Raw genomic sequence first — 13780 nt, 5'->3', positions numbered from 1 at the left:
TTCTCTTCTTCAGGCTTTTTGGCCTACAAAGCCCCTTCTCGCTGTACCCCTGGAAGAGAGGAAATGCAGGTGTCCCTGATTTATATATTGGGAAACTGAGGCTTGGATTGGATGGAGCAATTCTCTAGGGTCATGTGCCTGGCAAGTGTAGGAGTCAGACTCCGAGGCCAAGCCCCTCCTGATTCCTAGTTCAGCGCTCGTTCCATGACACCACACTGCCTTTCTAGCCATGTGACACCGCTCACTCATGAATAGTTAACAATGATGATGGCTCACAAATCTCTGTGCTGTACTCCTCACAATAACCCCAGGAGGTTGGTGCTTTTACTTTTTCTGTTAAGGAAACTGAGGCTCAGGGAGTAATAGAAAGACTGCTGAGCTTAAATAATGGAGATGTCTGGATTCCAGCTTTTATTCTGACACTGACTTGCGGGGATACTCCCATGCTGCCTTGCTGCAGAATCAAGTCTCTTCTTGAGCCCTTTGTTCCTTCGCTAACGAAAAGGAAGTCATCGGTGGGGTTGAATGTAACATGCTTTAACAATTCCTTCTTTTTAAAATTTTATAATTTTTTTTCTTACATTGACTCAATTTCTCCCGGTATTTCTCTTCCTCCTCTTACAGAGAGTAACTCATAGAACAAATTATATATTTTTAAAAAGAAAACTAAAGAAGTATAATCTTTATATCAGCAAAACTAATCACTGCTTCCCCAGAAGTCTGAAAATCTTTGTCACGTTTCATGCCTCTGGTTGCTCTCTCAGTTTCTATGATTTGAGTCATCGTGCGTGGTATTTTCTTGGCTCTGCCGATTTCACTCTGTATCCGTTCATGTGAATCTCTTAGTACTTCTCTGTAGTCATCCTCTTCCATTATATTTACAAACTACAACATGCTGAGCCATTCCCTAATCAGCATCTCTGCTACCACAAAAAGTGCTGCTATCAATATTTTCTTGTATGTGGGGGCTTCGATCCCTTTTTTATCATGGTATCATAAATCCACAGACTCTTCAAATTGGAAGGGAGCCATGAGAGTGTCTGACCCAGCATGTGTCAAGCTTTTTTATTGCAGAACCATCCCCTTTACCTGCTTAAAAATGATTGAGGATTCCCCACCTGAAAGAGCTTTTTTAAATGGACTATATCTATCATTATTTATCACATTAGAAATAAAAGTGCCTTAGTATTATGATGAAAAGAGTTTTAACCCCCAAGGACCCCCTTCCTCTGTCTGTCCTTTTGCGTGCTGAGGGGGACGTGGGCCTAAGAGGGGCAAAAGTGTAAGACTGCAGAATACAGATCCCAGTGGGCACTGCTCCAGATGAGGAGTCAGAGGAACAACTTTTGGACCTCCTTTGACCACTGTGTCCATGGCCCTATCGTGGAGCCCTCCAAGACTCAGTTCTTTCCTCTGATAAGCCAGGCCTTTTCCCAGCATGTCCTCAAACATGCAGGGTCCCCTGCAAAATGGTCGTTATGGGAGGCCATGTATATACATTTACTCTACTGGGCTAGGCCATGGCTTCAAAGGTCTAGGGACCCTGGGCATTCCTACAGAACCTGTGGAACAAATTATGGAATTTCCATGGGGGGGATGAGGGCTGGGGGGGTTGGACCCCAGATTCCAGGGGTACGACTCCCTCTGACAGGGCAGATTGGCCGTTCCTCCATACCTTGGAGCCTCAGAGTTGCACAGGGACTCTGAGAATGAGCGACCTGCCAGTGTGTGTCTGAAGAGGCATATCCTTGAACCCAGGACTTCCTGGCTCAAGGAGCCTGACTCTGTGGTACCTGACTTCTCTGCCTCTCTGCAGTGACATCCCAGAACTTAGTTGGCCCCAGGTCTGTTGAATTTGGTGAAAGGATATATAAGGAAACACCCTCAGGTGGGAAGGGCCTTATGATCGCAGCTGATCCCCTTTGGGGATCACCAGGGATTTGGGCAAATGAGGGGGGTGTGGGAAAGTGTGTCAGAGAAAGAACATGCCGTCACTAAGCTTTCTTGTTTGCCTCGTGATCCGCCTTTGAAGGGCCTTCTCAGAGAGGACCTTGGAAAATTCAGGGAGCCAAGATTGGTCTCCTGAGGACTTGGGGGCACCAGCTTTGGCCGGCCATATCCTGAGGTCCTTCCCAGCTCCGACCTCTCCGGTTTTGCTTTGAAGGGGATATCAGCCACAACAGGGCTGACATGTTTGTTAATTCAGTCTCATCGTCACTTTAGAGTCACATCTCAGATCTCTTCTGATTTACTGTGATGCAGGGAGATGTCTTCATCCTCATTCAGTTTAAGTTTTTCTCAGTAGATGTCCTAATTGATGGAGGGTACGATGCGCCAACGTCCATGTACAATAGCAGTTGGGGATGGGGTGAAATGGAGAGAATTGGAGAGGGAGAGCCTGAGAATTTAGGGGGATAGCTTAGGATTCCTATCAAAGGGGAGCTTTTAGCTGGGCTTTGAAAGAAGCCTGGGAAGAGGAAGAAGAGGAGGAGGAGGAGAGGAGGAGGAGCAGTCTAGGCCTGGGGGCCGGTGTTGGGAAATGGAAGGTTGTATGGGGAGGAACAGTAAGTCCAATGTCACTGGGTTGTTTGCTATGTGGGGGTGAATAAGTATAAGGAAATGGCAAAGGGAGGGGGGATGAGGCTGTGAAAGGTTCTGAAAGCCAAGCAGAGCATTTGTGGCAACCAGAAGCCACTGGAGTTTAGTGAGAGGGGCTGATGTGGCCGAGGGAAATCGCTTTAGTGGCTGAGTGGGAGAGACTTGGGGAGACTGACTTGATGAAGACACTCATGGCATACTTGAATGATTTGTAGGTTTAAAGAGCAAAGCTGAGTGAGGAAAAATCACTAATACAGTGGGGCGACAGACTCGGGCTCCAGAAAGGGCCTGGCTTGAACATTGGTCTGAATTAAATCGGGGTAAATGTAAAGTCTGGGCGTGGGTTTTAAGTCAGTCACCAGAATGGGTTGGGAGAGATGTGGCAACCAGAAGTTTTTGCCTCAAATTCTGGGGGTAGAGGTCAAGTGAATGGCAACAGGGGACTTGGGCCACAGTCTCCTCATTGGTTGCTCAACGTCTAGGCTCTTGCCTCTGCCCACACCCAGGTCTGAGCGGACCCCGTCCTTTCTTTACGAAGAAGTGCCCTGGCTGTCTCAGGAGAAATCCCGGCCAACCTAGTAGTGGCCATTTCCTTCAGAGGAACCCATTGCCCCCTCCTCATGCACTCTGTGGGCCAACCAAATTGAATTACATACTGTTCTATTCCTGCAAAATCCATCTCCCGCCCCCAGACCTGGAGGGTGATTCTTCCTCTCCTTCCTTAAGAGCCTCCTCCTCTTAGGCGCTTTTCCAGTCACTGAATATCAATTTTGTGTATCCAGTATTTGCCTGTCTGCAAGCTCATGGTAGAACAGAAGCCTCCTAAGGGCAGAGCCTCCTTTTGTATTGTCTCCCCAGCACCTAGAATGTTGTGTCAGGGGAATGTTAAGAAAGCTAGTGTGGCTCTCACAAAAAGTTTCTGGCACATAGTAGGTGCTTATCAGTGAATACATTGATTAGTTGATTGATTGTGATGTGGCAGTCCAAAAGCCCATGGGATTTAGACTGCTGAGCAGCCAGAGAGCAGAAGGTGACAGGCCCTTTGGCCCCTAGCTTGATCAGGTCACTGGCGGACACCATGTTTGAGGAAGAATATTGCCAGATTGGACCATATCCATATCCAAAGGAGAGCGAACAGGATATTCAGGGAATGTGAAGACGTTCCATGTGTGGCTCAGGCGAAGGAGCTGGCCATGTCTGATCTTAGGAAAAGAAGATGGGAAGACGGGAGTGGAGATTTCAGATTTTCAGAGGGCCATTCGATTGTGAAAGGATCAGCTCAGTTTTTCTCCTCTTGATTGCAGAAAACACTAGGGATTGGACTTGGCAATAAGGCCTCTTTCTCCTCCTTGTAAAGAAAAGTTTTCTAATGATTAGAATGACTCAAAAAAAAAAAAAAACTCTTCTAATGATTTGCTATTGCAATGGCCTCTTCTTGGTCCTCATCTTTCTTGACCTCTGTCCATCCCCTTCTGGTTAATATTCTCCTTCCTGGGTTTTTGTGACCCTGTCTTATTTTCCTTCCTCCCTGTCGGTTCCTATCCTTCCAAATCTCCTCTGCCCATCACCTTCCTTACCCAGCCCCCATATGTTGGTGTCCCTTAGGACCTCTGTCCAAGGTCCTCTCCTTTTTGCTTTCTTTCTGGTGTCCTGGTGATTCAGTGAACTCTGGGTTCATCTGTGCCCCTGACTCCTAGATCTAATTATTTCCCCTTCCTGAGCTATAGGTTTGCCTCCCCTGAAATCTTCTGGAGCCCCAGTCTCCTATCTCAGGTTGCCTGCTTGGTATCTCCATGTAAATGTCTCAGACTTCATAAAGTGGAACCAGCCCTCCTCCCAAGTCACTGTTGGGTCTGATACACCGGCATTCTTGGACTGAAGCACCACGCTTTATTTCCACTCAAGACCTATATATATCCAGTTGGTTACCCAGAATTCTTAAACTTTTCTGTATTATTTTCTCCACCCTCAACTCTCCTCCCCAGCCTCCGTAATCCAAGACTCAGGCAGGAGACTCTTAATTGGCCATCCCAAATAATTGTCTCTTCCTCATACTTGCCAAAATTGATATACCTTTTAAAATTTTTTAAATTTATTTACAGTTAACCTCTTCTTCCCACCCTACTTCACCCTCAATTAAACAAGTCAACTCAGTTCTGATAAGGTCACTGCCGATAAGGTCACTGCCCCAGCAGCATCAGGGACTCTCTGTTGCCTTTAAAAACAAACACCAACTCATCTGTTTGGCATTTAAAGGGCTTGACGATCTGGCTGCCCAGGCCGACTACACCCATCACTGCCTGACAGGAGCTACTTTCCATGCTGGCTGGCAGAAGTTCATCAGGACTCTATAGGGGTGACCACTACTGATGCAGGCAGGCCAGATCCATACAGTGTAGGCCCAGCTTGAGGTGTTCCTGTTCTGTTCACATAGTCAGTGAGGTTCAGGACTGAGGAGTGATGTGAATGATCTTGGGGCTCCTAGGAGCTGCCACTATTAACCTGTTTTAAATGTGAATTATGGGAGGTGTGCCATGGGAGAAGGAGAACAGCCTTCCCTATTATAGCTTTGACATTTTCTCTTATCTTAGCTTGAGAGGTGGAGAGGATGGGAATAACACTGGCGTGAATAGAGTGGACTTAGGATATGACAGCAGATGGCCAGGGAACCTTGGTTCTTGAAGCCAGGGCTGTGGGTTGGGCTGTTTGCATTGTGAGAATGCCAATATTTGTGCTCGTGACATGAATTAATAATTTACTTCTTTTTTATTGAAGCTTTTTATTTTCAAAACATGCAAGAATAATTTTTCACCATTGACCCTTGCAAAATCTGGTGTTCCAATATCCTATCTCCTCTCCTAGATGGCAAGTGATCCAATATATGTTAAACATGGTAAAAATATGTTAAATCCAATATAGGCATACGTAGTTATACATTTATCATGCTGCACAAGAAAAATCAGATAAAGAAAAAATGAGAAGGAAAATAAAATTCAAGCAAACAGCAACAAAAGAAGTGAAAATATATGTTGTGATCCACACTCATTTCCCACAGTAATTTACTTGTGATATTAGATAAGACCAGATAGCACATCACTGATGTCTCATCAAAATGCGGTCCAAAACCACAGGTGTTTCTAGCATCTCTGTGGAGTGTGAGACACTGTGCAAGGCAGTTTAGTGAAGAAAGAGTCCCGTCCTCAAGAGCCTTTCAGTCTGAGAGGAGACAACACCTCCCAAGAGCTATGCAACGTACTGTTTTATTGTCAGTATGTTAAAAAGTCAATTGATAAACATTAAGTGCCCACCCTGTGCCAAAGACAACTGGATGGCATCACAGTGGATAGAGTGCCAGGCCTGGAGTTAGGAGGACTCATCTTCCTGAGTTCAAATCCAACTTCAGACACTTCCTAGCTGTGTGACTCTGAGCAAATCATTCTTTCTGCCTCAGTTTCCTCATCTGTAAAATGAGCTGGAGAAGAAACTGGCAAACCACTCCAGAAAACCCTAAATGTGGCCACGAAGAGTTGGACAAACTGAAAAATGACCTTTTTCTAGGCTTTATAGACACAGTGACAAAGTAGAAAGAAAGAATGCCTGCCTTCAAGGAATCTTCCTTCTTCTTTTGGGGAGACGACATTTACACGTGATCAGTCATGTGCACAATTCATCCGAGTTACCCAGAAAAACACTTGAATCATATTGGAAGCAGCAATAGCATTTCTTTGAGGACTGGACCCGGTGGCCTATGGGCCCTTTTACTGTTTTACTGTTCAGTGGGCATAATCAGAGACCGATGGATTAGGAGCACTTCAGAAGCGCCGCCTCCATTCCTTACCTCACCACACACACCTCCTCTTCCCACATTTCCTTCCCAGTTGCTGGGGCTCCCTGCTGCCAGTGGACTTGAAGCATTTTCATGTAGAAGCATCCCTGCAAATCTCTGGGGAAGGGCAGAGTCTTCCTCAATAGTCCTAACTCTTAACTCTAGCAGCTTTGGGGTACACCTTCAGTGCTTCTTGGATATATATTACTTCTACTCGCCTGTGTCCCTGTTTCATCCCCGTTCTTGACCGTCTTACTGGAAAGAGGCAGAAAATGGAGCTAGGAGAGCCGACTTCATGTCCCACTTCTGACACACACTAATAACACCAGGATCTGGGCCATTCACTTGCTCACTCTGTGATTCACTGTCCAATAATCTGGAAACCACTTAGTATGATGTCTGCATTGATTTAGTAGGAGTTTGAAATATGACTTTGATTCTCAGGGGGAAATATATCAAATCTGTTATTAAAGGGGTGGCTTGTGAAGGAAGTGGTAATCACTGCCCAGCATGACTTGGTCAGGAATTGGTCATACCAGACCAGCCTCATTTCCTTTTCTGATGGGTGGCAGAGGACAGTGGTTGCTATACGTGTATATGCCCCTTTCAGCTGGAGATCCCAGAAAGGCCCCTACCCCTGAGCTGGGCGGTGCTTTTTAATAGATCTTTCTTGGGGGCTCTTTGTCCCTTACCATCAATTCTCTTCTTTTTACAAATCTATATTTTAAATTAAATTAAACATACTTTTATTTAAATTGTATATTTAGCAATATAGAATAAATTTGGAAAATAAACCATTAAGAAGAGAGCATACTGGCATCAGTGTGACTTGGAGGAAACCATTAAAGAGACCTTTGTCAGCATCCAAAATATAAAAAAAGAACCAGAAAGATGCTGTGTGCCTCTACTTTTAAGAAAGTCTCAGCTTTTAAGTACGACTCCAATTTCTGAAAAATAGATCTAAAATACCGTCTGCATTAGATAAATAACGGTAACTTCTTTTTCCTAACAGGCAGTTGGGGAAAAAGTTTGAGAATATCTAGAATCATCCATTCTCTTCTTTGGGTCACAGTTCAAAAATATAGAATCCTCTAGCAGGCTTTATCTTCTCCACTTATTTGTTACCTTCCGAATCAGTGCTTTCCTTTCTTCCCTCTTTTTTTGGAAATGGCCACGGAGATACCTCATATGCCACCATAAGTCTGTGGTGTTTCCAGCTAGCTTATCCCAAGTGGACAGTGGGTGTCTGTTTGATGGTTCTTGAGAAGCTTTTCGGAAAGAGAGCAAACATCTTTATTTCTATAGGAAGAGCAACTCAGCCTGTGATGTCATTAATATCGGGAACTCCCAAAGAGGAACATCCTTTTACAATACAGACTAGCATCTTCTCTGCAGTTCATACTCTTAGTGTTGTCGGGGGCAACTAGGTCAGGTCACAGAATCAGCATAGGTCAGAGGCGGGATTTGAACTCAAGTCTTTATCTCTTACAACCAAGTTGTCTCTTATATATGGTTGACAAAAAGTAGCTGATAGAAACATGGACACAGAGCAAAGTCCCACCGTGTCAGGAGAGCTTCTCTCCTCTTTTTATCTCGCCCTGATGTCCACTTGCTTTCTGTTCCTTTCCTGGAGGGTTGGCTCTCATCCAGACCAAGCTTTAGGGGATCTCTGCATTTAGAGGGGAGAAGGAGGAAGAGGAACTAGCAGAGGAGATGAGATGGAGTGAGCAGATGGGCAGAAGGAGAACTGGGTGAGGGGCAGGGCAAGGAAGCAGGGAGGGGTGGCTCAATAGATTGACTGGGGTGGGGAGGGAGGCGCAGGTGTGGATTCTTCTGCCTCTCATGGGACCCGACTCAGCAGAGCCCAGGGTCCTGATAGGGGTGAGGTGAAGGGGGAGCTCTTTCATCATTCTTTCCCTGTCCCGGTCCTCCAGGCTCTTCCAGCTAGAGACGGAGGCTGATGCCATGGTGACCTTTCATCAGTTTTCGTCAGTGCTGCCCCCCTTTTACGAGAGCTCGACCCGGGTGCTGCAAGCCGATGTCCTGCAGCAGCTGACCGACTGCATCCGAAGTCACCCCAGCTGGTCCATGGCCCATTTGGCCGTGGAGCTGGGGATCCGAGAGTGCTTTCACCATTCCCGAGTCATCAGGTGAGGACGTGGGAAAGGGTCCCGAAGGTCTAGAGAGGAAGGGCCTCGGTGTTAGAAACATCCGGAAACTTCCCACTCCACTTCCTCCAGTGGAGGATCATCACAGGCTTGTCTCCAGTTGCCTGCAGAACAAAAGAAAGGAAGGCAGGTGATAAAAGCCCAAATGAACATTCCCAAAGGAGTCCCCATCTCTTAACTAACGGAGATGGTGGGTCAGCTTAGCCAGATTTGGATTATCCCTCCCATGTAAGGGCCTGAATCAGGAACCAGACCCCAAACAAATAACAATGGTTGTTTAGCTTTGAAAAGAGAAGCTTCAGATTGGGGGAGGAGGGCAACGGGGAACCCCTAGTGGGGCAGGAAAGAGCAGATAACCATGATGATAATTTTCAAGCTCTGGGAAGCTCCTCACCTGAGGAAAAGGGCTGGCAATTGTCCGCTTCACCCCAGAGGGGAAATCCAGGAACAATAGGAGGGATTGCAGAGAGGATGATTCCATTTCACCCTAAGGAAACTTTTCCTTCCACTTAGAGGAGTCTTAAAGTAGCCTGGGGAGTCTTGGGAGGAAGAAAAAGAGGGAAGAAGGAAGGAAGGAAGAAAAGAAAAAGGGAGGAGGGAAAACATGAAAGGAGGGAAGGGGAAAGGGAAGGAAGGAGAGAGGGAGAAAGGGAGGGAAGGGAAGGAAAGAAGGAAGGAGAGAGGGAGAAAAGGAGGGAAGGGAAGAAAAGAAAGAAGGGAAGGAAAGAAGGAAGGAGAGAGGGAGAAGGGGAGGGAAGGAAAGAAGGAAGGAGAGAGGGAGAAAGAGAGGGAAGGGAAGGAAAGAAGGAAGGAAAGAGGGAGAAAGGGAGGGAAGAAAGAGGAAGGGAGGGAGAGAGGAAGGGACTTTACCCCTATCCTCCTTTTGTCCCATGGAATTTAAGGCTCTCAAAATATTCTCCCCCCCCCCCCAGCAATAGCAGCCCCTTCCTGGAGGTCTCTAACCAGACACTGGAGGAGCGGGGCGGGGGGGGGAGGGGAAGGGGAGGGCAGTTTTGTAGAGAGGATTTGGGGACATCAGGGCAGGGAAGGGCAGGAGAGACCCGAATGCCTCCTAGGGTTTTGTCCAGCTCAGAATCAGGGTTTCTCTTAACTGAAGGTGAGAAGTTGATTTTATTTTTAAAGCAAATTGCCATCCAAACTTAAGTTTAAAAAATCTGTTAAATATTTGGAATTGAAGCTTTGTGTTGTTCCAAGACAGTCGACCCAGAGCATTATAACAGTCTCCCGGGGCAGCTAGGGGGCACAATGGCACAATGTCTCTGCCCATTCCTTCCATCATACCCACTCATGCCCCTTCCTTGGACTCTTCTGCAGTTGCGCCAACAGCGTAGAGAATGAGGAAGGATGTACCCCCTTGCACCTGGCGTGCCGAAAGGGTGACGGGGAGAGCCTGGTGGAGTTGGTCCAGTATTGTCACGCCCGCATGGATGTCACCGACAACAATGGGGAGACCGCCTTCCATTACGCCGTGCAGGGGGACAATCCTCAGGTGCTGCAGGTAAGAGGGCCAGAGGCCTAGGGCCGGCTCCCAGGGCACAGGCGGGCCAGAGGGAGGCTTCCTGGAGCCTTAGCCTGGGCTCACCTCCTTGCTTCTTCCTCTCCTTCCTTTTGCCACTGTGGGATCTCAGGCCTCAGCATTCCTAGCTCTGTGCCTCATTCTGGGGTGCCCAAATCAGTCTGTGGTCCCCAGCCCCTTGCTGGCTCCTGCTAATGCCTCTCCAACCATAGTTGGCCCCTGGTTATCTCTTGTCAGTGTTTGGGCCGGCAGAGCCTCTCTCTCTGGAATCTTATGCCCTTGGGAGGGAAAGGTAGCCTGGGGACAAAGTTACGGCCTTATAGATTTAGGGCAGTTATTTGTAAGCTGGCCTTGAACCTTAAGCTACAGCCAAAAGGGAGGTCCCAAATCCGGTGCCAGGCAATGAGGGGTCAGTCCCTGAAAAGGCAAAAAAGCAGAGCTGCTGGCCTGCGGGGGCGGAGGGGACGCCCTCCCAGGATGCTGTCCATATCCTTCAGATCACGGGCCATCATGGGCATATAAGAAAAATCAGGCTCATAGACTCCTGGCCCTGCAAGGATATTCAAGATGTCATCTTGTCCATCCCCCTGCTTCCAGATCACAGTGAAGCCAATTAGCCCCTGAGAGATGAGTGGCTATAGATAGATGGAGAGGGAGAGGGAGAAAGATTGGAAGGAGAGAGAGGGGAAGGGAGGGAGGGAGGGAGGGAGGGAGGGAGGGAGAGATGGAGGGAGAGGGAGAGGGAGAGAGGGAGAGAGGGAGAGAGGGAGAGAGAGAGAGAGAGAGAGAGAGAGAGAGAGAGAGAGAGAGAGAGAGAGATTGAGAAAGACTGAGGGAAAAGATAAGAGATTAGAGAGAGAGAGATTGAGGAAGAGGGAAAAGAGAGATGCAGAGATGAGAGAAAGAGACAGAGAGAACAAGAATGTAGTAATTACTATGTGTTAGGCACTCTGCTAAATGCCAGAAGTACCAAATCAAGACAACAAAGACAGTCTGTACTCAGAATTGGTGTGTCATCGAGGGAGATAGACATGAGGCAGCGGGAGGAGGTCAAGCAGGCCAGAGAAAGAGTTGGGCTGTACGGAGTGAGCAGTGAGTGAGCTTCTCAGGGAATGCTGAGCCCAACTAGGGATTCACTAGTCAAAAGAGGGAGCCTCCGGGCAAGGGTCCCTGGGAAATGAGCAAGGAAGCCACAGGCCAGGGAGAGGTGAGCTGGAAGTGCTGAAGTCTTGGGCTGGGACACAATGTTTGGTGATCTTCAGTCTTCTGTGGCCCCCTTCTGCTTCTCCAGTGACATTGATAGAGAAAAAAGGGAAGCGGAGGATACCTAGCGATTTTAGGCCATCTTTTCATCAGTTGAATTCTTAGTATTCTCTCTCTTTTTTTTTTTTTTAAATAATAACTTTTTATTGACAGAACCCATGCCAGGGTAATTTTTTACAGCATTATCCCTTGCACTCACTTCTGTTCCGATTTTTTCCCTCCCTCCCTCCACCCCCTCCCCCAGATGGCAAGCAGTCCTTTACATGTTGAATGGGTTGCAGTATATCCTAGATACAATATATGTTTGCAGAACCGAACAGTTTTCTTGTTGCATAGGGAGAATTGGATTCAGAAGGTAGAAATAACCCGGGAAGAAAAACAAAAATGCAAATAGTTCACATTCATTTCCCAGCGTTCTTTCTTTGGGTGAGCTGCTTCTGTCCATCATCGATCCATTGAAACTGAATTAGCTCTCTTTATCGAGGAGATCCACTTCCATCAGAATACATCCTCAAATAGTATCATTGTTGAGATATATAATGATCTCCTGGTTCTGCTCATTTCACTCAGCATCAGTTCATGTCAGTCTCGCCAGTCCTCTCTGTATTCATCCTGCTGGTCATTCCTTACAGAACAATAATATTCCATAATGTTCATATACCACAATTTACCCAGCCATTCTCCAATTGATGGGCATCCACTCATTTTCCAGCTTCTAGCCACTACAAACAGGGCCGCCACAAACATTTTGGCACATACAGGTCCCCTTCCTTTCTTTAGTATCTCTTTGGGGTATAAGCCCAGTAGAAACACTGCTGGATCAAAGGGTATGCACAATTTGATAACTTTTTGAGCATAGTTTCAAATTGCTCTCCAGAATGGCTGGATGTGTTCACAATTCCACCAACAGTGGACAATAAATCCCCTCCAATGAATCCTTTGTATTCTCAAAGCAATTGGTCTAACAACCACCAGTTAGTCTGCTACTGGAGGAATTGAACTAAATGACTGCTGACCTTTTTACTGTAAATTAAATCAGATTACAGTTATCCCTTCCATATCGTGGGGGTTAGGGGGATCTGGAAAGTCCACGTAAAAATTCTTGGCCCTCCCTTCCTATCAGAGGAGATCTGAATTAGGGTATTAAGAGATAAAATATATTAATATCATATAATAGTATACATATATTTTATGCATTTCTGAGTTTTTAAACATTTTTTATATCTCATCTGCCCTTTCTGTGTCATCTGTGGCTTCCATAAAACTCCAGAATTTAATTTCTTTTGCCAATTCTTGATATATCAAAACCATGATGGAGGAAATCACGATGTGGAGGGGATAACTGCATATGAGTAAGTTGCACGTCAGGGGAAGGATGTCTCACAGGCTCTCCTTGGAGAACTAAACAAAGGAGTTGGTTTCATCATGTCCCCCAGGGCTTCATGGGATATTTGGTCATCTTGCTTTGAAGTGCTTGTGATGAGCCCAGCTGGGCAAAGGGAGCACCAAGATCATTGGTACTTATGTGCTGATAGTTTGCCCAGAGAAATGCAAAAGTGGACGTAGGAAAAGCCATTTTTTTTTCAGCTCCCGCCTTCTGCTTGTGTTCTTCCTGTAGCTATGAATTATGGGACACCAACAGTTCCGAGACTTAGAAATAGGAATGACTCTAAGGGAAGGCTGTGCATCTTGCCACTGATGACAAGTACACAAGTAGAGTCAGTGGTTCGTGTAAGGGATGTAGGATTGGAAGAGGAAGTTGGCTGGCCATCTTGCCAGAGTGAGGAATCACTCAAGCACTCCACTGATACAGTTGTCGTGGTAGAAGTCCTAAGGTTGGATGGATCCATTAGGGAAGATTCATGAGTGAGTATAGGCAAGAATCATCCAGGAGAGAGAGGGTATGAACCAAGGGGAGAAGAGGAAAGTGGGTCACTTTACATGTGTGTGAATCCCTTGAAGAATTAACAGCCCATAAGCCTATCCCCAGGTGGGCAAACAGGATGGTGAAGGGTCTTAAAAGAACTTCTAAGCTAAGTAAGCATGTTTAAATTTAAAGATTTATTGGGGGCATTTGTATAAAAGAACTTTATGGACTTTACTGGACTTCACAAATAACAATAACATTACTGTTCAAAGTTAGACTGCGCACACTCTTTGATCCAGCAGTCTCTCTACTGGGTCTATATCCCAAAAAGATCATAAAAAGGGAAAAAGGCCCACGTGCAAAAATGCTTTGTGGCAGCCCTTTTTGTGGTGGCAAGGAACTGGAAATTGAGTAGATGCCCATCAGCTGGGCAATGGGGAATAAGATAGGATATATGAACGTTATGGTATATTATTGTTCTATAAGAAACAATCAACAGGATGATTTCAGAGGGGCCTGGA

At 46.3% G+C, this 13780-nt stretch overlaps 1 protein-coding gene across 6 annotated transcripts in view; it reads left to right on the top strand.

Moving 5' to 3' along the window:
- PLA2G6 (phospholipase A2 group VI) overlaps nt 1-13780 on the top strand; it is a 47393-nt gene that overhangs the window by 15967 nt on the left and 17646 nt on the right. For all 6 annotated transcript variants that reach the window (XM_051961932.1, XM_051961933.1, XM_051961934.1 and 3 more), the window contains 2 exons: nt 8359-8574; nt 9928-10111. In XM_051961932.1, coding sequence (XP_051817892.1) covers nt 8359-8574; nt 9928-10111 — 400 coding nt within the window. The remainder of the gene's footprint in view (nt 1-8358; nt 8575-9927; nt 10112-13780) is intronic.

Source organism: Antechinus flavipes, chromosome 5 (genome assembly GCF_016432865.1).
Source record: "Antechinus flavipes isolate AdamAnt ecotype Samford, QLD, Australia chromosome 5, AdamAnt_v2, whole genome shotgun sequence".
Classification (NCBI taxonomy): Eukaryota; Metazoa; Chordata; class Mammalia; order Dasyuromorphia; family Dasyuridae; genus Antechinus; species Antechinus flavipes.
This window is presented reverse-complemented; position numbering and strand designations above follow the sequence as displayed.